This window comes from Solanum dulcamara, chromosome 6 (genome assembly GCF_947179165.1).
Source record: "Solanum dulcamara chromosome 6, daSolDulc1.2, whole genome shotgun sequence".
NCBI classification, from domain to species: Eukaryota; Viridiplantae; Streptophyta; class Magnoliopsida; order Solanales; family Solanaceae; genus Solanum; species Solanum dulcamara.
Genome location: NC_077242.1, coordinates 10449742 through 10477551, shown reverse-complemented (window position 1 = coordinate 10477551; position 27810 = coordinate 10449742). Strand labels below are relative to the sequence as shown.

The window sequence follows — 27810 nt, the reverse complement described above, 5'->3', positions numbered from 1 at the left end:
TTAGTAATAACGCGTGTTACGTTTTTCACAACGTGTGTTGAAAGAAAAATCCAGCTAACAAACAAATAATAACATAGCAAGTGTAATTGTACATGTAAGATATTGAAAGTATGGTGTGTATTCATTTTTATCCGTTATCTTTGAAGATAAATAGACTATTTTCGATAAAAAATAAATCAATTGCTTAATATCATATCGAGTGTGAATAAATATTTTCCCCCTATTGTAATGAGTATTTTTTTCAATTTCATCATTGCTTAATAAATCAATCACGAGAAGAAAATTTTCTAATTTTTACTTTTCTATATATTTTTTTGTCAATCTAATTTTTAAATGAATTATGCATTAGACAAACTATAATTAGTGGTAACGTATGTCACGCTCACACTTATTACAAAAGCATGTCAGAATTTTCATGTGTTTGAAAGAAAATTCATCTAACAAATAAAGAGAAAAAAATCAAAATAGTATCTTATTTTTTGGTCAAGACTCAAAGTCATCATTTTTAAGTTTTTTTCATCACTGAGTTTTCATATGAAGCACTAATAGTCCCTCATGGTTATAATATTAATGCACTTTTGATTCTCCCCTAAACTTTTGCCTATTTTTTAACATTGATTTTGTCCACAATTTCATGTATGAAATGTTCAATTGTCTTTTTATATATTTAGTAGAAGTAATAATTTCATGTGAGAAAAGGTGAGAAGAAAAATACCTTGTTCTTTTAATAAAAATATTATTGAAGCTATAATTCGAGAGGTTCATCACGTCTATTTCACGCGTAATAGTACAAAAAAATCTTTTCTTGCAATATTATATGTCAAGATTTTCTTAGTTTAGCTACAATAATATTCCTTTTGAATAGAATAAGGTATTTTTCTTCTTATCTTCTCTCACGTGAAGTTATTATTACTAGTAAATATATATAAAAAGATGATTGAACATTTCATATATAAAATTGTGGATAAAATTAATTTTTAAAAATAGGCAAAAGTTTGGGGGAGGACCAAAATTGCACAAATATTGCAAACATGAGTACTATTAGTGCTCCATGTGAAAACACAAGGATAACTTCGAGTGTTAACACAAAGATAAGGAACTATTTTGGCCTTTTTCTCTTATAAACATTATAGCCAAGAAAATAATAAGATAAAATATAGCCAAATTTGCTATTTAGTCACGGTTTATCTCTATTTAGCCACGATTAAACTGTGGCTAAATAACGTTATTTTTATTTTTATTATTCACGACTTACTTTTACTTTTATTCTGTAAAAGTGAGACACTAAAAGGGTAGTGTGTACATAATTTTACCTTTAACTTATGACAATAAATAGATTGATTTCCAAAGAAAAAATCAACTAGTTAATAAAAATCAAGTGTGAATAAATATTTTTCTCTACTGAAATAAATAATTTATTCTAATTTCGTCATTGCTTGATAAATCAAACAAGAGAATGAAAGTTCCTAATTATTACTTCTCTACGTTTTTCTGACATAATACATAATTATACATTCAAACTTGATATCAATTGATAATTCAATATACCAACTTTGAATATGCATATCTAAACAACATAACGTGTCTTTGCTGTGTCAGTAAAACACTCCAACTTTCAAAATGATCTCCTAGATACCTCCAAAAATTTATATGCTACATGAGCATCAAGTGTCTAAAACACAATAAAAACAAGTTGGAGTGTTTAGTTGCTAGTCGACACTATGTTAAGATGTTTAAATATGTATTGTTACAGTTGGAGTGCTTACTTGCCAATCAATTGAGTATCCATTTATGTATTATGTGTTTCTTTTTTTCTCATTTTAATCTTGAAATAAATAATGTATCAGACAAATTATTATTAATGATAAGTCGTGTCACTTTTTTCACAATACGTGTTGAAAAAAATTAAGATAATAAATAAATAATAATATAATAAGTATAATCAAACAAATAAGATATTTAAAGTATGGTGTGCACTCATTCTTATCTGTATCTTTGAAGGTAGATAAACTATTTCCGAAAAAATTTAAATCAATTGCTTAATATAATATTGTACTCATTCTTATCCGTGTCTTTGAAGGTAGAAAGACTATTTCTGGAAAAAAAATTAAATCAATTGCTTAATATAATATTGTACTCATTCTTATCCATATCTTGAAGGTAGAGAGACTACTTTCAACAACAACAACAATAAATCCAGTATAATCCCATCATGTGGGGTCTGGGAGGGTAGAGTGTTCCCAAACCTAACCCCCACCTTGAAAGGTAGGACGGTTGTTTCCGAAAGACTCTCGGCTTAAGAGAGAAGAACAAGAGAGGAAAAACAAGGAAAACAAGACATAGGTCAGTAGAGCCAAACATATCGAAAACCATATAAAAATATGAATAATGAGAGCGAGAAAGTTAGGGTAGGAAAGACCGGAAAGAAAGGAGCATTAACTACTATAGATAAATAGGATATCCAATGTAAACCGGACCAACAAATGAAAGCAGTAATCAAATGCAGAAATCAAATGTTAATAAACAAATGAGCAAAACTACGACTACTATGGAGAAAAGATAAGCCACCTAGCCTACTATCTTAGCCTGAGTCCTTCACAACCTCCTATCTAAGGTCATGTCCTCGGTGAGCTGCAACTGTGCCATATCATGTCTAATCACCTCTTTCCAATACTTCTTCGGCCTCCCTTTGCTCCTCCTGAAACCGTCCATAGCCAACCTCTCACACCTCCGCACTGGAGCATCTGTGTCTTTCCTCTTCACATGCCCAAACCATCTCAGTCTCGCTTCCCGCATCTTGTCCTCCACCGATGCCACTCCCACCTTGTCTCGGATATCTTTATTCCAAATTATATCCATCCTAGTGTGCCCACACATCCACCACAGCATTCGCATTTTCGCTACTTTCATTTTTTGAACATGAAGTTTCTTGATTGGCCAACACTCCGCCCTGTACAGTAGAGTCGGTCTAACCACCACTTTGTAGAACTTGCCTTTGAGTTTTAGTGGCACTTTCTTGTCACACAGCACTCCGGAGGTGAGCCTCCATTTCATCTACCCTGCACCAATACGGTGAGAAACATCGTCGTCGATATCCCCATCTTCCTGCATAATAGACCCAAGATACTTGAAGCTTCTTTTCTTTTGAATGGCCTGGGTACCAAGCCTCACTTTCCCTTCAGCCTCACTCGGCAGGCCACTGAACCTGCACTCCAAGTATTCTGTCTTGGTCCTACTCAATTTAAATCCTTTAGACTCCAATGTCTGTCTCCAGCCCTCCAGCTTGTCGTTAACTCCGTTGCGAGTCTCATCAATCAGGACTATGTCATCCGCGAACAACATACATCAAGGCACCTCACCTTGTATTTGTCTCATCAATTGATCCATCACCAGGGAGAATAAAAACGGGCTAAGAGTTGATCCCTAGTGCAACCCCATCGTAACAGGAAAGTGCTCCGAGTTTCCTCATACCGTCCTTACCCTGGTCTTAGCTCCATTATACATGTCTTTAATCGCTCTAATATATGCCACGGGTATACCTTTCGCCTCCAAGCATCTCCATAGGACTTCTCTTGGCACTTTGTCATAGGCCTTTTCTAGGTCAATGAATATCATGTGTAAGTCCCTCTTCCGCTCCCTATACTGCTCCACCAGTCTCCCTACAATATGTATGGCTTCTGTAGTAGAGCGCCCCAGTATGAATCTAAACTGGTTCTCTGAAATAGACACACTTCTCCTCACCCTCATTTCCATCACCCTTTCCCACACTTTCATAGTGTGACTTAGCAACTTGATACCTTTATAGTTGTTGCAGCTTTGAATGTCTCCTTTGTTCTTGTACACGGGAATCATTGTACTCCACCTCCATTCTTCCGGCATCTTCGATATCTTGAAAATGACATTAAACAACGCAGTCAACCACTCCAATCCTACCCTACCTGCATTCTTCCAAAATTTTCTAGGGATCTCGTCAGGTCCGGTCGCTTTTCTCCTGCACATCCTACTAACAACTCCCTTAACCTCCTCAACCTTTATTCTCCTACAATACCCAAAGTCGCGACGCCTATCCAAGTGCTCCAAGTCTCCCAACACAAAGTCTCTGTCCCCTCCTTCGTTCAAGAGTTCATGAAAGTATGACTGCCATCTCTGTCTAATGCGGAATTCCTGTACCAGCACTTGACCATCCTCGTCCTTGATGTACTTTACTTAAATCAATTGTTTAATATAATATTGTACTCATTCTCATATGTATCTTTGAAGATTAACTATTTTCGAAAAAATTTAAATCAATTGCTTAATATAATATTGTACTCATTCTTATTTGTATCTTTAAAGATAAAGAGACTATTTACGTAAAAAAATAAATCAATTGCCTAATATATAGAGAGACTATTTTCGAAAATAAATAAATGAATTGCTTAATATAATTTTGAGTGTGATTAAACATTTTTTTCTCATACCAAAAAGAACTAGGAAAAAAAGTTTTATATAAATATACTTTTTTGGGTTAGATAGTTTTTCTTAATATTTCCTCATAAATGATTTAATTTGTGTAGATTCTCTCTTGTATAAACATTAACCCTTTACCAACAAACACACATTACCCTTTTCCCCTCATTCTTCTCCTTTCTCTTCCTCTTCCTCACTTTTCGTTTGCACTGTGGTCGTGGTTTGCACCAATCATCGTTCTCATTGAAACCCTAAGTTCGGCACTCTTTTTTTCTTTTCAGGTAAGCAGCCACTGTGACTATTACTGTTTCTAGGGTTTGTTATTTGAGTGGGTGGGTCGGGTGAGAACTCGAGAATCGGGTTTGGGTTTGTTTATTGGGGTTTGTATTGAAGTGGGTTTCTTTGATTTTGATTATTGAGATTTTTTATTTATGATTTCTGATGGAAGTTTTGATTTTTTTTTTCCTTTTCTTGATTGATTGATTGGTGGATCTGTTTTGTTGTAGGATAGAGATTAAAAAAAACACAGCAAAGCGGTTTTCTAGGGTTTGGATTTATGTCCTACAATCAATCAAGGTCTGACACTCGCGAGTCGTCTCAGAAGAGAACCGGCCGATCCGGTAGCTTTAATCAGCACCGCGGCGGGAGAGGAAGTGGTGGTGGTGGTGGAGGCGCCGCCTCTCCTCCTGTTTCTTCAACCTCCAATCCATCTTTGACTTCTAATAGAAGGTGAGTTTTTGCTTTTTTCTGGGTCATTCTCTGAAATTGATTTTTTTGTTAAAAAAACTTAGGGTTTTTCCATTACTTACTGGTGATTCTTTGATATCCTTATTTAGCTAAAGTCTATCTTGAAAAGTTTACGATTGTCATTTATTTGAGTTTGTAGTTTGAATCTCATAATTTTTTTTATGCAGCTGGTTTGAATTAGTAGCTCAGTTCAAAGTCCAGGTAGAAAATGGATATTGAAGTTGATCATTATGTTGCTTTGGGTTTACCCTCTGGTGTGGAAGGGACCAAATTTTCTGAGAAAGACATATCTAAAGCCTATAAGAAGAAAGCATTAGAGTTGCATCCAGACAAGAGGCCCGATGACCCAAATGCTCACTTGAACTTTCAAAAGCTGAAGACATCATACGAGATTCTCAAGGATGAGAAAGCTAGGAAGTTATTTGATGATCTACTTCGTGTGAAACGTGAGAAGATCCAACGCCAATCACAACACGATTCAAAGCGTAGAAAGATGATGTCAGATCTCGATGCAAGAGAGCGTGCTGCTTTTTCACCTGATGCCAGTGTTCTAGCTCGAGAAGAAGAGGAACAAATTGCTAGAAAACTTAAGGAGGAAATTGCCCGAATTCGTGCAATGCATTCAAAGAAAGTGTTTACTCCTATAGATCCTTCACAGAAAGAGGCACATGCTAGAGCTAAGGAGAGTAGTGCAGAAGGCAAGGGGAGTAGTGTAGACAAGGAAAAGGTGCTTAAGGTATCTTGGGAGAAGATCGATGAAGATTATACTGCCCAAAGACTTAGAGAATTGTTTAGTGAGTTTGGTGAGGTTGAAGATGTAGTAATCAAGAGCTCTAAGAAGAAAGGCTCTGCTCTTGTTGTCATGTCATCTAAGGATGCAGCTGTGAGTACTTTATGAAATTGAGTATTGATTCTTGATTTAAAAAAAATGAAATTGAGTTTTGATTTTAATTGATCATCTCTATTGTTTGTAATACATCAGTGATGTTTTTTTTTCTTTTTCAGAAAGCTTCGCGTGGAAATGTGTTGGGGGATCTATCAAATCCTCTCTTAATTGTGCCTCTCCAACCTCCAATGCCATCTCCATTTTCTAACACTGAGAAAAATGGAGAATCTGAGGGCCCAAGTTTGAGTAATCTTGTAGGTGCTGGATACCAGAAATTTGAAGACTCAGTATTGGAAAAGATGAGAAAGGTATGAACTGCTTAAAAAAATTGTTTTACATTCTGATATATCCTTTAATAGAGTGCCGAAGATTGCAATGAACTAGCAAATATGACTATTCTATCTTAATTGTATTTATTTTTACCTTAAGTTGAAATCCTTCTGAATATGCATCTTTGGTTGAAAAGGACTCAAAGCTAATCTTATTAACAATGGTAATCGCATGTGTAACTATGAGGGGAACCTTTTATATAAAAAGGGTTGTAAAAGAAAATTGTAATATTTTTTTGAAGTTATTCCTGTGAGCTTCCAGCAGTAGTAGTTACTTTCTACCTTCAACTACACAAGAGAAAGAGAGTCCAGAGAAGGAACACCAAAGTGTGTGGTAATGAGCAATGACGATCGAGAATGACTCATCTTGCGTACGCAATAATCGTGAATTACACCTAACATGATTCCAGTTAGAGAATTTTTTTATCAATCTTTTTGTTTGACAATTGAAAAGAAAGAGGTAATATCAACACCGAAAAATTAATCCAAATCTTTTTTTTCCACTTTATTCCAGAGTTTTTTTGGTAAGGTAAATAATTTATTAACATTGGCGAGACTCCATATACAAGCCAATGGTCATATACCAAAAGAAGAGACTCTACGTCAGATATGGTTCTCACAAAAGAGGTCCAATCCTCTATACAAGAAGGGATCTCGTAAGTACACCAAAGAAACTATTTGACCCGATCCCTCACAGTTGTCAACCGTTAACCGAAAGTCCACAACTTTTGCAGGGAATTAATGTGTCACATGTTATGTGATTTTAATGCTTCCATAAAGTTATCAATGTTCTAATAATGTGATCAGGATGCAGCACTCGGGGTACTAAATGGAGAGGAAACAAAAATATAAGCAGATTGTAATGCAGAAGATTCCTGAAGTGTGTACTTGAGATCCTCTCCTACTTTGTCATGTTCACAAATACATACTCCCATTTGTGGATTTTGAACTGCCCTCTGGGTTCTAGAGATTGTCGAGGTGAATTAGCAGTCAACCTTGATGTAAGAACAAGCATATAACATGTAGAAATGGTTAATACCTTGCCAAATTTAATGTGACATAGTCAATATGGTAAGGTCTTAAATTGAAAAAGGAGAGGTCTTAAATCTCATTTTCTTTTTATTCCTCATTGTTGTGTAGTTACTAGTAGATGTACGGACTCATTAGTTGTTAACATTTATTCTTGTGGTAGCACTAGATAATGTTATTGGGGAAATTGATTGATTTCTTATTTTTAAAAAAATGCTTTGCTAGTATGTTTGGAGGGTCTAGAGGTGCGTGAACGCAAGTGGAACATAACCAAATCAGCGAAATGCCGTCAATTGGGTTTAGTCTTTTACATATATTACCTAATTTTGAGCTCAGATTCAACTTGGCTGGTGTTCTGAAAGAAAATATCAATACTTGTTCTCTATAAAGAGTATCCATGCATGTACTGAAAAATAAAAGGGAAAAGAAAGGAGGACAGATTGGGTTGATTTGGAGTTAAAAGAGTTTCTTGTTTCTACAACTCCTTTGTGGAATTGTTACTGTGATTGTTACAAACTGCTCCATTTTCCTCTTTTACTATTTTATTCATCTCTCCTTGCCTCTATATTTTAGAAAGAAAAATTTCAGAATGTTGTCCATTCTAAAAGTATTTCTTTAAGGAATTTGTATTTTTTTAAGGAATGTTCTTACATATACTGATTCACTTATCACAGGCTGCTCAAAGGAAGAAATACAATGCAAGAAGCTTCATCAAGTTCAAGTGCTGAGATGATGAGATCTCTAGGTTGCCACAGATAAAAGACGAAATTTAATAGTAATCCTTTTATCTTGTTTCATATATTTCTTGTATATTTTACACAGTATGGGGGGATGTCATTTCAGTTCTTTTTCAATTATAAAAGAGGAATCCTTTCTGGAAGGTAGTGTTTTTTGAGTTATAAAAAGATCAACAAACCTGCTCGATTATTAACATATTGTGGAAGATAATGGTTCTCCAGTCTTTATACTTTTCTTCTCCTTAGTGAAAAGATGCGTATTTCAGAGTCAAGTAGCTTTCAGCAGCAGGGAAAAACTGATTCAGATCTCCAAATTTAAAATGGAGTTTAACATTACAAAATTGGAAAGGCTCGAAAAAGGATGGCTCCCTTCACGTTTGAAACATACCTTTTAAGTCTTGGTGGCACATTCCTTATCACACACAGCAGAACACCAGATTCAACTTCAATCATGCAAAGGTTAATTCTAAGAAAGAACGAAACTCTCTCATAAGTAAAGATGATACACACTTTTTAACATTCCAGCAATGGGAAGTGTTCACAAGAAATAAATGAATCAATGATATTTAAAACAAAATTACTTTTGAGATGCAATTAGCTATCAAGGCCATACAATTCCTAATACAAGTGAAGGAAAATGTGTTATCTGACCATGAGTTATATATATGGAGATGACAATAATAAAGCAAAGATTTGTGTAATTTGTCCTTCAGATGAATACATGCAACTATAAAATTTCAGGGTGCTACAGAAGTTCTGATTTCTACTAGGACTTGTGATTTCAAGGTTTCTTATATCTCTTCCTAATTTTATGAGTATGTTTGGTCGTCAAATCTTTTTATATTAATCACGAGAAAATCCATAGCTCAACTAAAGATAAACCATACATTTCTCCCTTTCAAGAAACTGCAACTCAGTTCCATCTCACCCCCAACACCCAAAATTTTGTATATATGTTTTTCCTAATAAGTCAAAACTGAAGATTTTTTTGAAAAAAGAAAACGATACTCCACAAAAGGAATTGACATCAGAGCAAAATTGAAAGTAACAACAGAAGGTATAAAGGAATTCTCAAGATTTTTTTTGGAGTAGGAGAAGCACATACAGAATCATCAAAAAGCTTCTCTAGCACATCGTAGTTGATCTTAGAGCTCAGCCTCTGCATCACATATTATAAAGCAGCGTAAGTGGAAAATAACACAAACGATAAATCTGATGAATATTGTTTCACGCAAAAAGAAAGATATACTACACAATACAAACATAAGACAAAGAGCCCAAAAAATGATTGAGACTAATGGGAAGAAACTAGAACTTTTTTGTGAACTTCGTAGTTACATAATCATATAGGTAAATGAACTTGCACGCTCATTTGCAATCCCTAAACTCTATCAAACTCAGGCCAAAAGCAACAAAAATGTTGAAATTGAGACAAACAAACACTCAACAAGAAATAATTGAAACATACTGTAAGTTTGCATCTAAGACCAGCAAAGTGATGCATAACAACTGGTGGATCTATGTGGGAGGCATGGGTTCATGTGCACCCATGCTCTCCTCTCTAGGGTCGCGACCATGTATAACAATGTTATATATTTTCAGAAGTATTTAACCAAAGTTCAAAGATACAAATAATCCAATTGTTACTGGTGCACCTCTATAGGTGAGGTTGGGTGTTTGAATCCCATGTTTGTCTTGATGTTTTTTTAATTTCTTTTTTACAATTGGCCCCACCAATGAGATGGGTATGTCTGGTGTCCCTTTTTGCGTTTTAATTAAGTAATTTTCTTTCTTTTTTTGTTTAGTTTATTCTTTCAAAATTACCAAGTGACATATGGAAAACCCATTCTCCTTTCATCATAAAAGTTTATATAAGTAAATCAGAAGTCTCTATTAAAACTAGTATTAGTGGAGGATATTATAGCACAATCAAATAGATGTCGTGCCTAGATTCCAACATTTCCTACCGGGAGTATATATGCGTGTGTGTGCGCCCGCGTGTAAAAATTAAGATTTAAAACAAAAATTTTGGGTCTATGATTTCAGAAGTGAATTGGGTTCAATAGTAAGATCCCAAAAATTAAACAAGTCAAAGCTAAATCCTGAATTCACAAGTCGTAATAGTGCACTCGTCTTCTTAAAATTCTGGAACTGCCCTTGTGCCTAACAATGAGAAGTCACGACCAAGGAGTTTGGTGGAATGAATGAGTTCCCTTCACACTTAATTAGAATTTGCTATTTCTTTTTTTGGCCATATACAAGTGTTATACCAAACGAGGAGAAACCTACATAATATGGTTTTCTCCAAAAGATACCTAGTCCTCTATTCAAACAGGAACTACATGGGCGAATCAAAAGAAAATAAGGGATCGGAGACTACTCCTCAGTTGAGCAAAGCTCATCTCCGCCCAACTCCGCCCCTTCACAAGCTCTCCTATTTCTCTCTTCCTAAATGACCCACATTAAAGCAAGAGCGGTAACATTCCAAGCCTTGAACCTCAACTCCTTTAAGGATCTTAACATTACCCAAGAAACTCCAAACCATCTAAGGATATTCTCCCATAAGCTTGTAGCTAATTTGCAATGTAATGAAATATGGTCCACGACTTCACCTGCCTCCCAATAAAGAAAACACCAACTCAAGAAGAAACCTTTCGTCTCCTAAGATTCTCCGTAGTCAAAAACACCTCTCTAGTAGCTAACCATACGAAGAAGCACACCTTCCTCGGCACGAGGCATCTTAGGAATCCAAACTGAGATATGTGGATAACTAAACCTCTGCTCTAACCAGAAGCTTTTCATAGAAGGACATAACTGAGAACATATTGTTATTTCCCAACTCTCAACTCAAAGCATTAGGTCTGCCAACTGGCTCGCATTGCTTTTGAAGTAAAACTAGCAATCTTTGAAACCTGGTCACCTCCTAATCCTGAAAATTCCTCCTAAACCTTAAGTCACAAAAAGTCTCATCCCCTTGTGCCCCCCCTAACTTGCTGAACAGACAACTTCCACAAGAGACTTTGTACAATATCAGGAATTCATCCTTAAGCACCAAACCTGCACACCACTTTTTCCCCCAAAAGCTAACTCTACTCCATCCCCAACCTTAAAAGTAATGTTATCATTGAAATCATCTCAACCCTTCATTATATTCCTCCACACAACACACCTGAAAGGCATAAACCAGTTACCCAAAAGTGCTTTGTTAAGGACCTTCAAATCCTTAACGCTGAGTCCTCCCCACCGTTTAGGAGATATCACAGTCTCCAATCGAACTAATTGAAACTTCTTTTCCCCATCCGCTGCATCCCATAGGAAAATAAACCTTCCCAACTTACCTATCACAGTGGTAGGTGCATTGAATAAGGACATGCAGTATGTAGGGATATTTGATAAAGTGCGGCTCTTAATAAGAACTTCCTTGCGTTCTTTGGATAAGTAGCTTTTCTGCTAACCTCTTCTCTACCCTCTGAATGACCGGATTCCAAATACCAAGATCCTTATTCGATGCGCCTAGAGGTAATCCATGGTAGGTAGTAGGGAGAGGCCTTACCTTTTTTTTCACCCATCTTTTTCGATGCAATTTCCATCTTATCTTGAAAGCTACTGGTCTTTTGGAGAAAACATATCCAATATCTCTACCACCATAAGCCAGTACCCGTATCACCTGAAAGCAGAATCCTGTGAACCACAACATCAGATATTTCTAATTGTCTGCACTGTAGTGCTTTCACATCCCATAATTACGTTTGCTTATTCTCGAATCAATGTACAGGGACAAAGAAAAGAAGTTGCATAATCTCAAAGGGACACTTCCTTTTTACAGTTGGAGGAAGACGAAGCATTGCCCAAAAGAAGAAAATGAACAAGCAAGCAAGACAAGTAACGGAAGAGAAGAATCAATCACTCAACTACAACTTGATCAGGGATACTAGTTGAGATCAAATATACACACCCTTTGTAACCACTTCGGTCTGTTCAAGCTCATTTTGTCCAACACCAAATGTTGAAAGAGAACTTCTCGCTAGCATGTTATGTCATTTAGTATGGTATGGATTTTCATTAAATTTTCCTCGAATAAATTACAAGGAAAAAGAAGCTACTAATCGAAAATGCATTACATACAAATGAATAAAGGATTCCAAGGAACAATTTGATATTTTGTGGATCAAATGAACAAAAAGATATGTTCCTCAAAAACTACAAAACTCCAAATCTCTCTCATTTGTCCTAGTGAATATAACCATATTGTAGAGGCTAAACATGGGCCTTTATGCCTATCGTCGTAGAAGTTGTTCCTAGGTTCCAGAAGATATTAGAAATTATGGTTTCAAATAACAATGAAGATATATAATCTACAAATTGGCAAGGAAAAATTACAATCAAATACCATATGGACATCCAGTTTATAAAATATGTACAGAGTGTATAGATAATGTATGCTTTATTCTAAATATACATTTACTATACATACCTATACACTACATATACAACCGAAGTGTATTGATAGTGTATACTTCGGCCATGTTAGTAATGGCCAAGTGTACATTTACGTAAGTTTCCCAGTTCGTAATCCATTAAGTACTATAGCTTTTGGATACTGAACACAAGGAAACAGTAAGAAGCTTCCAGAACACAGAGATCCCTGCAAACAGAATGCTAAAGATTGTACATTTCTCTCCTCTATCATACATACCTTTTTAGCTAACATTTGCTTTGTTGCTTCTGTAGCGGTTTGAGCGGGGCCAGAATTTTTCAATTCTGCAACCCTTTTCTGTTGTTTTTCCTGCAGATGATACCATAAAGTAAAGTGTAAGCTTATTCCACAAGGCCTCTAGAGTAAGTACTGTGTATAAGAAATATCACATGCACACACTTTTTCTTTTTGGTGATAGGTCACATGCATGTACTATTCTTGTGGCAAAGTAACTTAAGGAAGAGAGAACATGTGTAGTCAGTTGTTGCAAGTTCAAGAAAGGTGGACAGGGGAAGACACAAATCCAACCTACTTTTCACCGGCTGGTGGCGTTTTATTTACTCATCCTTCAACGTAGAATTGGTATTTAATACATTTTCGATGAAGAGGCCTAGCGAGTTGGAAGAGGAGCGCTATTGGGAAGAGAAGGAGAGAGGAATAGATCAATATTGAAGGAATTGAAAATCTATTACAAGGGACTAGGAGTTCTTTGGTATTTTTTTGATACTTCAGGTGTAAAGAAAATGTTAAGAAACTCAGGTGTAAAGAAAATGTTAAGAGACAGTTGGGTAGAAATTTGGAAGGCCAGTCCTACAGATGGAAATGTAAGTTTTTGATACCATCTTAGGGTAATAGACGATTTGATTTATCAAGAAGATAAGAATTAGCACAACCACAGACCAATCTTGCCATTCCTTTGTATTATATTATGAGTAAAAATGTTGGATAACTGACAAGATCCAAACAGACAAGTTAGCAGTTAACATTTATGAACTTACTAAGAAACTAAAAATATCCCTTATTCCTCCCCGTGAAATAGTATTGGAAACAATCTCAAAAGTTTGACCATTAAAAAAAATGTGTTTTTGTCTCACTTTCGGATCATGTACCCAATCCCTGAGTTCTTAGAACCATAAGAGAAAACACAAGTCATTTTCAAACATTCGCGGAGTTGAATATGTTAACAAACATCAAATTCTTAACTACCACAAACATCAACAAAATTTCCCTTCTTTATAGTTTCTGGGTTCCTCAACTTGCAACTTTAAGAATCAGTTATCACCAGGTAACAAACTCAACATAAGTTCTGAGTATCACCTTTTTTGATTTTGCAACAGAAGCAGCAGTAGCAGCAGCAAACTTCTGTACATCCTCTGGACAGTTAGCTAAAATGAACTCATGATGCTTCTTGGCTTCTAATGCAGCCGCTTCCTTGGCTGCTTGTTCCTACGTCAGAAGAAGGAAGAGGCAGTCAGAAAGTGAGTGCAGACTACTGTTTTTTCTTTCTTTAATGAAGTTAGTGCAGACTACTGTTATGTGATAGGCAAAATCATCCTAAAGATGGACAAAAGGGAACAAAAGTATAGAAAAGGACTCATTGCTTAACCACAGTCAACTTAGTAGAAAATACAAAAAATCATCAAAAAACCTTAATTAAGAAAACAAAAGGGAAATTAATCTATCCTAAATTCATGACAAGATTCCCATTATAACTGATAATTGTAATCTCAAGAACCAGAGGTGTTCATTCAAGTACTTCTTAAGCACTAATAAATCCTAAGACCACTATAGGACCTTGCGATCTACATACCGACTTCACATGGGGATTCATGCAAAAAAAAAAAAAAAAATCACCTCAAGATATTCTCGGTTCATTGTTTCCCAAATGATCTTCTTGTAGTGCTTTTCCTGCTCATTGTGAAGATAACTGTCAACCTGACAACAATGCAGGTATAAGGTAACAGGCATGACAAGTTAGTGAACCAGAAAATACATGCCCGTAAATGTAGAACTAATACCATTATAAAATTCTTCAACGAGCAATTACTTAATTTCCAGTATCTGTTACATGTTACTTTCCTTATTATGGATGATGTTTCCTAAGCAAAGGATGAAAGCAGGGTCGGGTGGGTATCATACTATGATTTGCTAAGTATCACATGACGAAGAGAAGGATGAAATTGGAAAAAATCACAGCTTTTGCATCTAGACTGACAGATAATTTATGAAAACACGTAAGGAATGTGAGCAGTGGAATTATCCCTACTAGATTTTACAAACATCAAAGAAGTAGCACACCTCTGCATCATCGATATCGGAAAGTTCTCTGATTCATCATGATCAATACCATCCATTTCATGTAATGTATCAGGAGTCGCAATATGATCAGTTTTAACCACTGAGAATGCCCCTGCAATTGAGAGAAAAGTGACATTCTTTTCTTCTTCTTCTTTTTTTGAAAAATGTAGAGTAGTGACTTAATCCTCTAGTCCTGATCCAAGACTAAGATTCTTCAAAATTATAGCTGCTGAAGAAAATAAATGCTTACCAACTTGCTCAGATCCTGATTTATGCACATTTTTCCCACACTGGGTGTTCCCTCCCTTTTCAGGCTGATCATCAACCAAAAGAAAAAAAAGACAACATATAAACGATAAGGCATTATTCAGAAAGCAAGCAAAACTCGACATATTTCCAATAAACACCTAAACTCAAGAACATGGTATTAGTATCAGTATGAGTAAATAGCAGACCAAATTACAACAGTCAAAAGGGGAAATCTGCATTACAAAGATTTATCTCACAGAAGAGTAATTCATATTGGCTACGCAGAATAATTGATTTGCTCAACGAGAGATAGGGTTGAGGTAAGTAAATATGAGGACTCTTTTCCAGTAGACATTTCCCATTTGTGTAACTAATACACACTTTTTACTAACTAAAGCTTATATTAAGGCATAATATGACAAATAGCAGACTGGAACAAGAATACCAAGATATAGGCTTCTTTTGGATTTCTGCAGTTCAACTTGCATTAAATGATTTTTGTTTATTTTTCACAAATTTGTGGAACTGAAAGGATACATGTGCCAAAGATAAGTCTAGTCGACAGATTTCTTACATTACCTCATTAAAATGTCGTTACAACCCAAAGATTTATCAGAATTCTACATCCTTTTTTGAATTCATGAATCTGCATCTCAACATAGTTTTGGTTTCTATATTTAGGTAACTAGATGTTTAGAACTTAGAAGTTCATTAAGTTCTTAATATCTTCAGAAATCCAGAAACAAAGGGAAGTATTATGAGCCTACTGAAAGGATATTTTGCCAAAGCACGACATCCACATTACTTAGTAATTATGAGGTAGCTCTTGCAGGTTTACAACAATCATACAGTTCACCCATTCACGTGCAGCAGCTTATCTCAGGGTCACTTATTTTTTTTCAATCAAACTCATTTTATTCTTCAATACAGTCAAGATCACTCATATGAACAATGATTATAAGATCAAATATTGTTTAATAACAAGTAGATCATCACCATACAAGTAAGTGACAGAGAATAAACCTTTACTGTCCCTTAAAGAGGTGGAAAGGATGCATTACGAAACTACGAGGGCTCATCTAACTTTCGTAAGTAGATGTTGTATGAAACACACAATATCTATCTTTTTGCAGGTTGTGCTTTTAAGTTCCTTTTGCAAGCTCATAATTTGGAAATCAATCCCAAGAAAACCCAGCCTCCACAAAGAAATCCTCTTCTTCCTACCCCTACTCTATTTTATCATAAATGCCAATTCTTTTCTTTCAAATCTATGCTTCCATCCTAAAATTTCCAGAACTTGAGCTATGTCTTTTCCAGAAGTCAAAAGCTTTCTTGAAAGCATAAAATTCTACTTCATGACTACAAGGTAATAATGCTTTGGATAAGTAACAGCCCTGAGGAGTACCTCTAAATACTCGCCGACATTGTTCTCCATCTGGATGGACATGGGAAAACTTGGATCCCCCGCAATTTCTTCAGCATCTTGGTTCGCTGTGTTCTGTATTTGGATCATCGCCACTTTTACTTTTTTAGTTCGATGAAAAAGATTTCTTGATCTTGGATAGGGTTGCCTACGCTAGCAAAATGAGTCCTTCCTTTCCGTTAAAACTATGAATATACAACATTACCACTTTGAATGCATTAAAGAAGCCCTGTTAGTAACCTGAAAGTTTTGTCTTTAAGTAGAGAAGTATAGAAGGGTGAGCTCATTATACACTAGTTTTGAATTAAAATCACTAGCGCTCATATTTTTCAATCAGATCACGGGTTCAAGTCTGGGAACAACCTCTGATAGAAATGCAAGGTAAGGCTGCGTACAATAGACAGTTATGGTCAGACCTTTCCTCAGACCTTTCCTCGAACCCTGCGAATAGCGGGAGTTTTAGTGCACCGGGCTGCCCCTTTATAAAAGAAGAATCCTTTCAGGAAGGTAGTGTTTTTTGAGTTATAAAAAGTTCAACAAACCTACTCGATTATTAGCATATTGTGGAAGATAATGGTTCTCCGGTCTTTATACTTTTCTTCTCCTTTGTGAAAAGATGCATATTTCAGAGTCAAGTAGCTTTCAGCAGCAAGGAAAAACTGATTAAGATCTCCAGATTTAAAATGGAGTTTTAACATTACAAAACTGGAAAGGCTCGAAAAAGGAGGGCTCCCTTCACGTTTGAAACATACCTTTTAAGTCTTGGCGGCACATTCCTTATCACACACAGCAGAACACCAGATTCAACTTCAATCATGCAAACGTTAATTCTAAGAAAGAACGGAACTCTCTCACAAGTAAAGTTGATACACACTTTTTAACATTACAGCAATGGAAAGTGTTCACAGGAAATAAATGAATCAATGATATTTAAAACAAAATAACTTTGAGATGCAATTAGCTATCAAAGCCATACAATTCCTAATACAAGTGAAGGAAAATGTGTTAGCTGACATCTTGTATCCTCTATTTCTAAGGGGAAACCAGCCATATGAAATGCAGATTAATTCAATAATCATCCAAATCATAGTGTTGATCATAGCCATATCCTCCAACATCTCACCGTAATGCACATCCTTGCCAAATGCTTCTTCGTAAGTCTCATCTACTTCAGGATCAATTTTGTCGCTCTTTACCCCATTATCATCCATTGAATCGTACGCAGTTCCAGCTTTCTTTGGGTTCTCAGTTGCCTGCATGATTAATATGACCATGAGTTATATATATGGAGATGACAATAATAAAGCAAAGATTTGTGTAATTTGTCCTTCAGATGAATACCTGCAACTATAAAATTTCAGAGTGCTACAGAAATTCTGATTTCTACTAGGACTTGTGATTTCAAGGTTTCTTATATCTCTTCCTAATTTTATGAGTATGTTTGGTCGTCAAATCTTTTTATATTAATCACAAGAAAATCCATAGCTCAACTAAAGATAAACCATACATTTCTCCCTTTCAAGAAACTGCAACTCAGTTCCATCTCACCCCCAACACCCAAAATTTTGTATATATGTTTTTCCTAATAAGTCAAAACTGAAGATTTTTTTGAAAAAAGAAAACGATACTCCACAAAAGGAATTGACATCAGAGCAAAATTGAAAGTAACAACAGAAGGTATAAAGGAATTCTCAAGATTTTTTTTGGAGTAGGAGAAGCACATACAGAATCATCAAAAAGCTTCTCTAGCACATCGTAGTTGATCTTAGAGCTCAGCCTCTGCATCACATATTATAAAGCAGCGTAAGTGGAAAATAACACAAACGATAAATCTGATGAATATTGTTTCACGCAAAAAGAAAGATATACTACACAATACAAACATAAGACAAAGAGCCCAAAAAATGATTGAGACTAATGGGAAGAAACTAGAACTTTTTTGTGAACTTCGTAGTTACATAATCATATAGGTAAATGAACTTGCACGCTCATTTGCAATCCCTAAACTCTATCAAACTCAGGCCAAAAGCAACAAAAATGTTGAAATTGAGACAAACAAACACTCAACAAGAAATAATTGAAACATACTGTAAGTTTGCATCTAAGACCAGCAAAGTGATGCATAACAACTGGTGGATCTATGTGGGAGGCATGGGTTCATGTGCACCCATGCTCTCCTCTCTAGGGTCGCGACCATGTATAACAATGTTATATATTTTCAGAAGTATTTAACCAAAGTTCAAAGATACAAATAATCCAATTGTTACTGGTGCACCTCTATAGGTGAGGTTGGGTGTTTGAATCCCATGTTTGTCTTGATGTTTTTTTAATTTCTTTTTTACAATTGGCCCCACCAATGAGATGGGTATGTCTGGTGTCCCTTTTTGCGTTTTAATTAAGTAATTTTCTTTCTTTTTTTGTTTAGTTTATTCTTTCAAAATTACCAAGTGACATATGGAAAACCCATTCTCCTTTCATCATAAAAGTTTATATAAGTAAATCAGAAGTCTCTATTAAAACTAGTATTAGTGGAGGATATTATAGCACAATCAAATAGATGTCGTGCCTAGATTCCAACATTTCCTACCGGGAGTATATATGCGTGTGTGTGCGCCCGCGTGTAAAAATTAAGATTTAAAACAAAAATTTTGGGTCTATGATTTCAGAAGTGAATTGGGTTCAATAGTAAGATCCCAAAAATTAAACAAGTCAAAGCTAAATCCTGAATTCACAAGTCGTAATAGTGCACTCGTCTTCTTAAAATTCTGGAACTGCCCTTGTGCCTAACAATGAGAAGTCACGACCAAGGAGTTTGGTGGAATGAATGAGTTCCCTTCACACTTAATTAGAATTTGCTATTTCTTTTTTTGGCCATATACAAGTGTTATACCAAACGAGGAGAAACCTACATAATATGGTTTTCTCCAAAAGATACCTAGTCCTCTATTCAAACAGGAACTACATGGGCGAATCAAAAGAAAATAAGGGATCGGAGACTACTCCTCAGTTGAGCAAAGCTCATCTCCGCCCAACTCCGCCCCTTCACAAGCTCTCCTATTTCTCTCTTCCTAAATGACCCACATTAAAGCAAGAGCGGTAACATTCCAAGCCTTGAACCTCAACTCCTTTAAGGATCTTAACATTACCCAAGAAACTCCAAACCATCTAAGGATATTCTCCCATAAGCTTGTAGCTAATTTGCAATGTAATGAAATATGGTCCACGACTTCACCTGCCTCCCAATAAAGAAAACACCAACTCAAGAAGATAACCTTTCGTCTCCTAAGATTCTCCGTAGTCAAAAACACCTCTCTAGTAGCTAACCATACGAAGAAGCACACCTTCCTCGGCACGAGGCATCTTAGGAATCCAAACTGAGATATGTGGATAACTAAACCTCTGCTCTAACCAGAAGCTTTTCATAGAAGGACATAACTGAGAACATATTGTTATTTCCCAACTCTCAACTCAAAGCATTAGGTCTGCCAACTGGCTCGCATTGCTTTTGAAGTAAAACTAGCAATCTTTGAAACCTGGTCACCTCCTAATCCTGAAAATTCCTCCTAAACCTTAAGTCACAAAAAGTCTCATCCCCTTGTGCCCCCCCTAACTTGCTGAACAGACAACTTCCACAAGAGACTTTGTACAATATCAGGAATTCATCCTTAAGCACCAAACCTGCACACCACTTTTTCCCCCAAAAGCTAACTCTACTCCATCCCCAACCTTAAAAGTAATGTTATCATTGAAATCATCTCAACCCTTCATTATATTCCTCCACACAACACACCTGAAAGGCATAAACCATTTACCCAAAAGTGCTTTGTTAAGGACCTTCAAATCCTTAACGCCGAGTCCTCCCCACCGTTTAAGAGATATCACAGTCTCCAATCGAACTAATTGAAACTTCTTTTCCCCATCCGCTGCATCCCATAGGAAAATAAACCTTCCCAACTTACCTATCACAGTGGTAGGTGCATTGAATAAGGACATGCAGTATGTAGGGATATTTGATAAAGTGCGGCTCTTAATAAGAACTTCCTTGCGTTCTTTGGATAAGTAGCTTTTCTGCTAACCTCTTCTCTACCCTCTGAATGACCGGATTCCAAATACCAAGATCCTTATTCGATGCGCCTAGAGGTAATCCATGGTAGGTAGTAGGGAGAGGCCTTACCTTTTTTTTCACCCATCTTTTTCGATGCAATTTCCATCTTATCTTGAAAGCTACTGGTCTTTTGGAGAAAACATATCCAATATCTCTACCACCATAAGCCAGTACCCGTATCACCTGAAAGCAGAATCCTGTGAACCACAACATCAGATATTTCTAATTGTCTGCACTGTAGTGCTTTCACATCCCATAATTACGTTTGCTTATTCTCGAATCAATGTACAGGGACAAAGAAAAGAAGTTGCATAATCTCAAAGGGACACTTCCTTTTTACAGTTGGAGGAAGACGAAGCATTGCCCAAAAGAAGAAAATGAACAAGCAAGCAAGACAAGTAACGGAAGAGAAGAATCAATCACTCAACTACAACTTGATCAGGGATACTAGTTGAGATCGGATATACACACCCTTTGTAACCACTTCGGTTTGTTCAAGCACATTCTGTCAACACCAAATGTTGAAAGAGAACTTCTCGCTAGCATGTTATGTCTTTTATTATGGTATGGATTTTCATTAAATTTTCTTCGGATAAATTACAAGGAAAAAGAAGCTACTAATCGAAACTGCATTACATACAAATGAATAAAGGATTCCAAGAAACAATTTGATATTTTGTGGATCAAATGAACAAAAAGATATGTTCCTCAAAAACTACAAAACTCCAAATCTCTCTCATTTGTCCTAGTGAATATAACCATATTGTAGAGGCTAAACATGGGCCTGTAGAAGTTGTTCCTAGGTTCCAGAAGATATTAGAAATTATGGTTTCAAATAACAATGAAGATACATAATCTACAAATTGGCAAGGAAAAATTACAATCAAATACCATACGGACATCCAGTTTATAAAATATGTACAGAGTGTATAGATAATGTATGCTTTATTCTAAATATACATATACTATGCATATATATATGCATACCTATACACTACATATACAACCGAAGTGTATTGATAGTGTATACTTCGGCCATGTTAGTAATGGCCAAGTGTACATTTACGTAAGTTTCCCAGTTCGTAATTCATTAAGTACTATAGCTTTTGGATACGGAACACAAGGAAACAGTAAGAAGCTTCCAGAACACATAGATCCCTGCAAACAGAATGTTAAAGATTGTACATTTCTCTCCTCTATCATACATACCTTTTTAGCTAACATTTGCTTTGTTGCTTCTGTAGCGGTTTGAGCGGGGCCATAATTTTTCAATTCTGTAGCCCTTTTCTGTTGTTTTTCCTGCAGATGATACCATAAAGCAAAGTGTAAGCTTATTCCACAAGGCCTCTAGAGCAAGTACTGTGTATAAGAAATATCGCATGCACACAACTTTTCTTTTTGGTGATAGGTCACATGCATGTACTATTCTTGTGGCAAAGTAACTTAAGGAAGAGAGAACATGTGTAGTCAGTTGTTGCAAGTTCAAGAAAGGTGGACAGGGGAAGACACAAATCCAACCTACTTTTCACCGGCTTGTGGCGTTTTATTTACTCATCCTTCAACGTAGAATTGGTATTTAATACATTTTCGATGAAGAGGCCTAGCGAGTTGGAAGAGGAGCGCTATTGGGAAGAGAAGGAGAGAGGAATAGATCAATATTGAAGGAATTGAAAATCTATTACAAGGGACTAGGAGTTCTTTGGTATTTTTTTGATACTTCAGGTGTAAAGAAAATGTTAAGAGACAGTTGGGTAGAAATTTGGAAGGCCAGTCCTGCAGATGGAAATGTAAGTTTTTGGTACCATCTTAGGGTAATAGACGATTTGATTTATCAAGAAGATAAGAAATAGCACAACCACAGACCAATCTTGCCATTCCTTTGTATTATATTATGAGTAAAAATGTTGGATAACTGACAAGATCCAAACAGACAAAATTAGCAGTTAACATTTATGAACTTACTAAGAAACTAAAAATATCCCTTATTCCTCCCCGTGAAATAGTATTGGAAACAATCTCAAAAGTTTGACCATTAAAAAAAATGTGGTTTTGTCTCACTTTCGGATCATGTACCCAATCCCTGAGTTCTTAGAACCATAAGAGAAAACACAAGTCATTTTCAAACATTTGCGGAGTTGAATATGTTAACAAATATCAAATTCTTAACTACCACCAACATCAACAAAATTTCCCTTCTTTATAGTTTCTGGGTTCCTCAATTTGAAACTTTAAGAATCAGTTATCACCAGGTAACAAACTCAACATAAGTTCGGAGTATCACCTTTTTTGATTTTGCAACAGAAGCAGCAGTAGCAGCAGCAAACTTCTGTACATCCTCTGGACAGTTAGCTAAAATAAACTCATGATGCTTCCTTGGCTGCTTGTTCCTACGTCAGAAGAAGGAAGAGGCAGTCAGAAAGTGAGTACAGACTACTGTTTTTTCTTTCTTTAATGAAGTTAGTGCAGACTACTGTTATGTGATAGGCAAAATCATCCTAAAGATGGACAAAAGGGAGCAAAAGTATAGAAAAGGACTCATTGTTTAACCACAGTCATTGATATATTTTTATTTGTTTACTTTTTACTTTTTGTTTATTGAAAATGACTTACTATATAATATCTGGGAAAACCTAATTAGATACGCTATTGTTTATATCTAGAATTAGCACTTTGTACTAAGTCGCTTTGTTAGGAAGTGTTTAACCTTTTAATGTAGAATTTTTTGACACGAATTCGAATTTAGTTGGACCAATATGAATATCAAACATCACGTGAAAAAATAAATAAAAAATCTAAAATTAGCATTTTTTTGTAAGTTTATTCCAAATAAAAGATCGTCCACTATAAATAAAAATAAAAACTCCATGATAGTATATCACAAAAAGAAGCTTAGACCCTTTTCAATTTAGTTTTTATTTTTTTTCAATTTTTAAAAATGTCAACAAAACAAGACATTCATATGCTCTCCTTCACCACAAACAAAATGTGGAACTTTTCTTTGTGATTTGTGAGTCTATTATTCCAGAGAGAAAAAGCTGTAAAAGGGCGCAAAAGAAAATTAAGATAATTAAGCATGTGCAATAGAAGCATGATGATTAGGATGAGGATTTCAATTCAATAAAGAAATTAGAGATCCCTTAATAATCAAATTCCCTAATCAAATCTCGGTGGAACCTTCAATTTATGTTTAACAACGTAAGTAATGATGAGATTATTTTACCCTTAACCAAAGATTTTAAGTTCAAGCTTTGAATATAAATTTTTTTTTATTGAAAACGCAATCTTTAAATAAATCTTGCGATGTGTGATTCTAATTTAATCCGACTCCGAATGTGGACTTCGAATACGACGGAGTGAGAAAATAATAATAAAAAAAGAGGTTCCCTAATCAAAAGCTTTTTTGTCATTATGTAAAGGCTCAATTTTCAGACTGATTTGAAAATTAAACAAACATGAGGGACCCAGGGTTCACCACTTTATTAAAAGACCACCTTATATTAATCTAGCTTAATCATTGTTCAAATTGTTACCTTTAGTATAGTCTCACTAGTTCATTTATAGAGTTTAAGCTCGGTTTAATTATTTCAACCGACGTAAAGCCTTAGAGTAATAATAAATTATTTCTATATGATTTATAAATTACATGTTTAATTCATAAAATTACGTTAAAAAAAATTATCTACATCATATTTTCTTAAAATATGAGATGGTCTGTCTACCAAAACATTTTTCTTGGGAAGGGTCTAGGGCGGAGGGGTGGGATGGGATGGGGGAGCTTCTATATGTGAGTAATATAACTCTAAAAATAATTAAATATGATTATAATTCTTATATATAAGAATTAAAAATATATATTTTAATTAATTAAAAATTAAATATATTGACTATAAATTTTTTATAAGAAGAAAAATCAAAAATTTGCCGATAATTAAGGGATAAAAAAGAATTATTATCCCAATAAATTTAGTGTGGGTGAAAAATATAGAACCTTACAAAGTTTTAAAAGCTTTCTGTCATTTCTGACTTCGTTGAATGCTTTACTATTTTGAAATATATAATTGAAAGGCATTTTTAGCACATTATCTCAAAAATGAGCTTTAGCAATAATTAATTAATAATAAAAATTTAATTATTATTAAATATATTTTTTTAAAAGCATAATTACATTTTAGCATTCTAGCAATATTGAATTTAATGACAATTAATTAACATCGACAACAATTTTAGCTTTTTTTTGATAATGTGCATATTTATTGTCGTTAAAAACTATTTTTATTGTAGGAGCAATAATTATAAAAGTATTATAATTTAATTTTAAGTGTCCAAGAATTATGTCTTGTGAGTTTTTAATATAGATCATTGCTTCACAAGTTGATTTCTCAAATGATCACTTTTATTATAGTTATTATCTAAAAAAAATATTCTTTTTCTTGATTTTAATCAACTCTGACTTGATGTGATAGTAAGTTAATTTTTACACAGAACTCACCTCACAATTAAGGAAAAAACAGAAATTAAGGTCCACCCCCAATTAATGACCCACCACCCTTGCCCAAAATATACAAAAGACAAATCAAATTGTTTCAATTTTGTATTTGATCTCATGAGATGTTATTCTTTGTTTCTAGCAATTTAATTTGACTAGATATGTTTGCATGTCATGGACTATATTTGTGGGAAGATAGAGGATTTGTTGTGCATTAATTTTGGACAAATTCTATTATTTCTAAAATTGGATAACATCTCTTTAAGTGGATATTGATAATATTTTTGGCGTTTTAATTAATATTTTCTTTTTTAATTTTTCAAAATTTTCAAGCTTGTCACATTGAAAATTCCTAATTTATTTTAGCACTGTGAATTTTTTATATAATTAAACCAAATATGTACATTAAGACTAGCAATATTGGATAATATAGCATATAATCAATGGGTTCAACCGATCTCAATACATTCTACATGGAATATAGTTATATATATATAAATACAATTGATATATTATGACATCCTATGATATACACACTTGTATGTTGTTGTAAGTACTTTTTAAGTCGTGTATATGACTTGTGTGTATAATGTGATACATAAGATATATATATATATATATATATATATATATATATATATATATATATATATATATAGGTTCCATGCATACATTAGTCAAACACTATATGTACACTAGAAATACATTTATTTTACCATCAAATCAACACTATAATCACTATTCATTCTATTAAAACAATAAAAAATCAATTTCATACAAAAAAGAAACAATAGGAGAGTTTCATTCTATATCTGGAGAAATTTATTCTTCAGCAAAGGAACTACTGTCAATAAGACAAATGCCCTTTATAATTCATAGCTCAAGTCTTCTTCTTCTCTGGTTCACTCCTTCTTTCTCAATTCTTCTTCTTCCCAGTTCTTCTTATTTTGTAGTTCGCTCCTTCTTTTCAAATTTCCTTCTTCCTAATTCTCCTTCTTCCCCAATGCTTCTTCTTCTCCAATTCAAATCAACACTTGATTCCACACAAATCACAAATCAAAAAAAATTATTGAAAAAGAAGAAGCCTGAAATTACTTTATATCCATTGGTGATCACCTAAATCCTCTAATGTGGAACTTTTAAATTCTCAAATGATACCATAAAAGTATATGACATGTTGTTATGGTATCATTGAGGAACAACTAGACATTCAGGAAAAATTGCACAAATATATGATATCGAAAATGTTTTCCTAAGTCATTCATTGATACATGAATGATATTATCACAGTATATTCATATATTTTCATGATATTAAAATGGCATAATTAAGGAACAACCACTATTTCACCAAGTTAATCAACAATCCTGAATGATACCATCACAATATATATATATATATATATATATATATATATATATATATATATATATATATATATATTGTGATGGTATCATAAGATTTTTCTAAGTCATTCGATGGTATATGAATGATACTACCGTGGTATATTCATATATTATCATGATATTGAAATTCTATAATTGAGGAACAACCACTATTTCACCAAGTTAATCCTCAATTCTTAACAAGACATTTCTAAATGCCTCAATGATACAATAACATACATTCATGAAAAATTACACAAATATTGAATGATATCATTATAGTATATATATATTGTGACGGTATCAAATAAATGAATTGGCGGGCACGAAATGTAATTTGTTTTGGCTGAATGGGCATTAAAAAGGTTAATTAAGGATGGGTTATGGATGGATAATTAGTTTTTCTTGTGTCTAACAAGTGTAGTTTTCCCTTTTTAAAAATACTATTATATTATGTAAGTAATTGAAAGTATCGACAAAAATGATAACTAAGGATCAAATTTCATTATACAACATAATTTTTTTAAAATTTAATTTGTTTCTGTAACATTGTTCTTTATTCGGAAAATTACGTGAATAAGTAAATATATACTAGTTAATTAGTTAACATAGTTATAGTTTAGTTAATTTACAATTTACCATTAATATTTAGCGTTAATTACGGTTGAAGTTTGTATAATTCGCACGTTTGTATAATTCAAATTTTGTATAATATAATTTATATAACTTTTTATATAGTATAATTTTGTATAATATAATTTGTATAACCGTTTAAAGTTAAGATGTTTATGTTTGCATAAATTCGTTATTTCGAATTTATATGAAAATAGCTCAATTATCCACGAATTATACAAACTAGACAGCTTAAACTATACCTACAGCCTATAAATATGTAAACTATAGCTAAGAATCTTAATTAAATTTATTATTGTGGTTATTTGCGAAATTTCGTCATCTTTATTTTGCATATATCCTATTTGGGTTGGGTTGAATATTGGATTAGGCCCAATATACCCAAGCTAAGTACCAAATTCAATCACATTTTTTTGTTGTTGAATCTGAAGGGTGATTTTTGTATATATCTACTTTTAAGATTGTTTTTGAAATATAATTAGCATTTTTTTAAATAATTCTGAAAATTAAATATAATTTTAAAAAGTGAAAATATCAGATTCTTCCTCACCCTCTTCTCTTGTTCTTCCTTTTCTTT

General features: G+C 34.2%; 3 protein-coding genes across 9 annotated transcripts; 1 reads left to right on the top strand and 2 right to left on the bottom strand.

Moving 5' to 3' along the window:
* Nucleotides 1-4546: 4546 nt before the first annotated feature.
* Nucleotides 4547-8403, top strand: LOC129891903 (uncharacterized). 6 transcript variants are annotated; one of them, XM_055967382.1, is made up of 6 exons: nucleotides 4548-4730; nucleotides 4956-5178; nucleotides 5364-6079; nucleotides 6202-6390; nucleotides 6926-7067; nucleotides 7146-7635. In XM_055967382.1, exons 3-6 carry the CDS (start codon nucleotides 5405-5407, stop codon nucleotides 7151-7153), a joined length of 1014 nt encoding a protein of 337 aa, XP_055823357.1. In that variant the 5' UTR covers nucleotides 4548-4730; nucleotides 4956-5178; nucleotides 5364-5404; the 3' UTR covers nucleotides 7154-7635. The 6 variants fall into 6 exon arrangements, with proteins under 6 accessions (XP_055823356.1, XP_055823355.1, XP_055823357.1 ...); XM_055967381.1 differs by having other exon boundaries at nucleotides 4547-4730; nucleotides 4961-5178; nucleotides 6926-7635; XM_055967380.1 differs by having other exon boundaries at nucleotides 4547-4730; nucleotides 6926-7635.
* A 476-nt stretch (nucleotides 8404-8879) lies between these two features.
* LOC129891904 (uncharacterized) lies at nucleotides 8880-16943 on the bottom strand. The gene is made up of 7 exons (XM_055967386.1): nucleotides 16607-16943; nucleotides 15203-15266; nucleotides 14953-15064; nucleotides 14509-14589; nucleotides 13972-14100; nucleotides 12874-12963; nucleotides 8880-9336 (listed from the first exon to the last, which is right to left on the bottom strand). The coding sequence occupies exons 4-7, from the start codon at nucleotides 14527-14529 to the stop codon at nucleotides 9205-9207; spliced, it is 372 nt and encodes a 123-aa protein (XP_055823361.1). The 5' UTR covers nucleotides 14530-14589; nucleotides 14953-15064; nucleotides 15203-15266; nucleotides 16607-16943; the 3' UTR covers nucleotides 8880-9204.
* A 539-nt stretch (nucleotides 16944-17482) lies between these two features.
* On the bottom strand, nucleotides 17483-23250 carry LOC129893427 (uncharacterized). 2 transcript variants are annotated; one of them, XM_055968956.1, is made up of 4 exons: nucleotides 23011-23250; nucleotides 21939-22028; nucleotides 18350-18403; nucleotides 17483-17877 (listed from the first exon to the last, which is right to left on the bottom strand). In XM_055968956.1, the coding sequence occupies exons 2-4, from the start codon at nucleotides 21951-21953 to the stop codon at nucleotides 17545-17547; spliced, it is 402 nt and encodes a 133-aa protein (XP_055824931.1). In that variant the 5' UTR covers nucleotides 21954-22028; nucleotides 23011-23250; the 3' UTR covers nucleotides 17483-17544. The 2 variants fall into 2 exon arrangements, with proteins under 2 accessions (XP_055824931.1, XP_055824930.1); XM_055968955.1 differs by lacking the exons at nucleotides 21939-22028; nucleotides 23011-23250 and adding an exon at nucleotides 18713-19125.
* Nucleotides 23251-27810: the final 4560 nt, after the last annotated feature.

Coding starts and splice junctions, on each gene's coding strand:
- LOC129891903 (XM_055967381.1), top strand. CDS start 5,405: ATGGATATTGAAGTTGATCATTATGTTGCTTTGGGTTTACCCTCTGGT. Junction 6,080..6,201: donor TGTCATCTAAGGATGCAGCT/GTGAGTACTTTA, acceptor TTTCTTTTTCAG/AAAGCTTCGCGTGGAAATGT. Junction 6,391..6,925: donor TATTGGAAAAGATGAGAAAG/GTATGAACTGCT, acceptor ACTTTATTCCAG/AGTTTTTTTGGTAAGGTAAA.
- LOC129891904 (XM_055967386.1), bottom strand. CDS start 14,529: ATGAACCGAGAATATCTTGAG. Junction 12,964..13,971: donor CTGTTGCAAAATCAAAAAAG/GTGATACTCAGA, acceptor TATCATCTGCAG/GAAAAACAACAGAAAAGGGT. Junction 9,337..12,873: donor AGCAAATGTTAGCTAAAAAG/GTATGTATGATA, acceptor TATGTGATGCAG/AGGCTGAGCTCTAAGATCAA.
- LOC129893427 (XM_055968955.1), bottom strand. CDS start 18,748: ATGCATCACTTTGCTGGTCTTAGATGCAAACTTACA. Junction 18,404..18,712: donor GTCTTAGATGCAAACTTACA/GTATGTTTCAAT, acceptor TATGTGATGCAG/AGGCTGAGCTCTAAGATCAA. Junction 17,878..18,349: donor AGAAGCTTTTTGATGATTCT/GTATGTGCTTCT, acceptor TTAATCATGCAG/GCAACTGAGAACCCAAAGAA.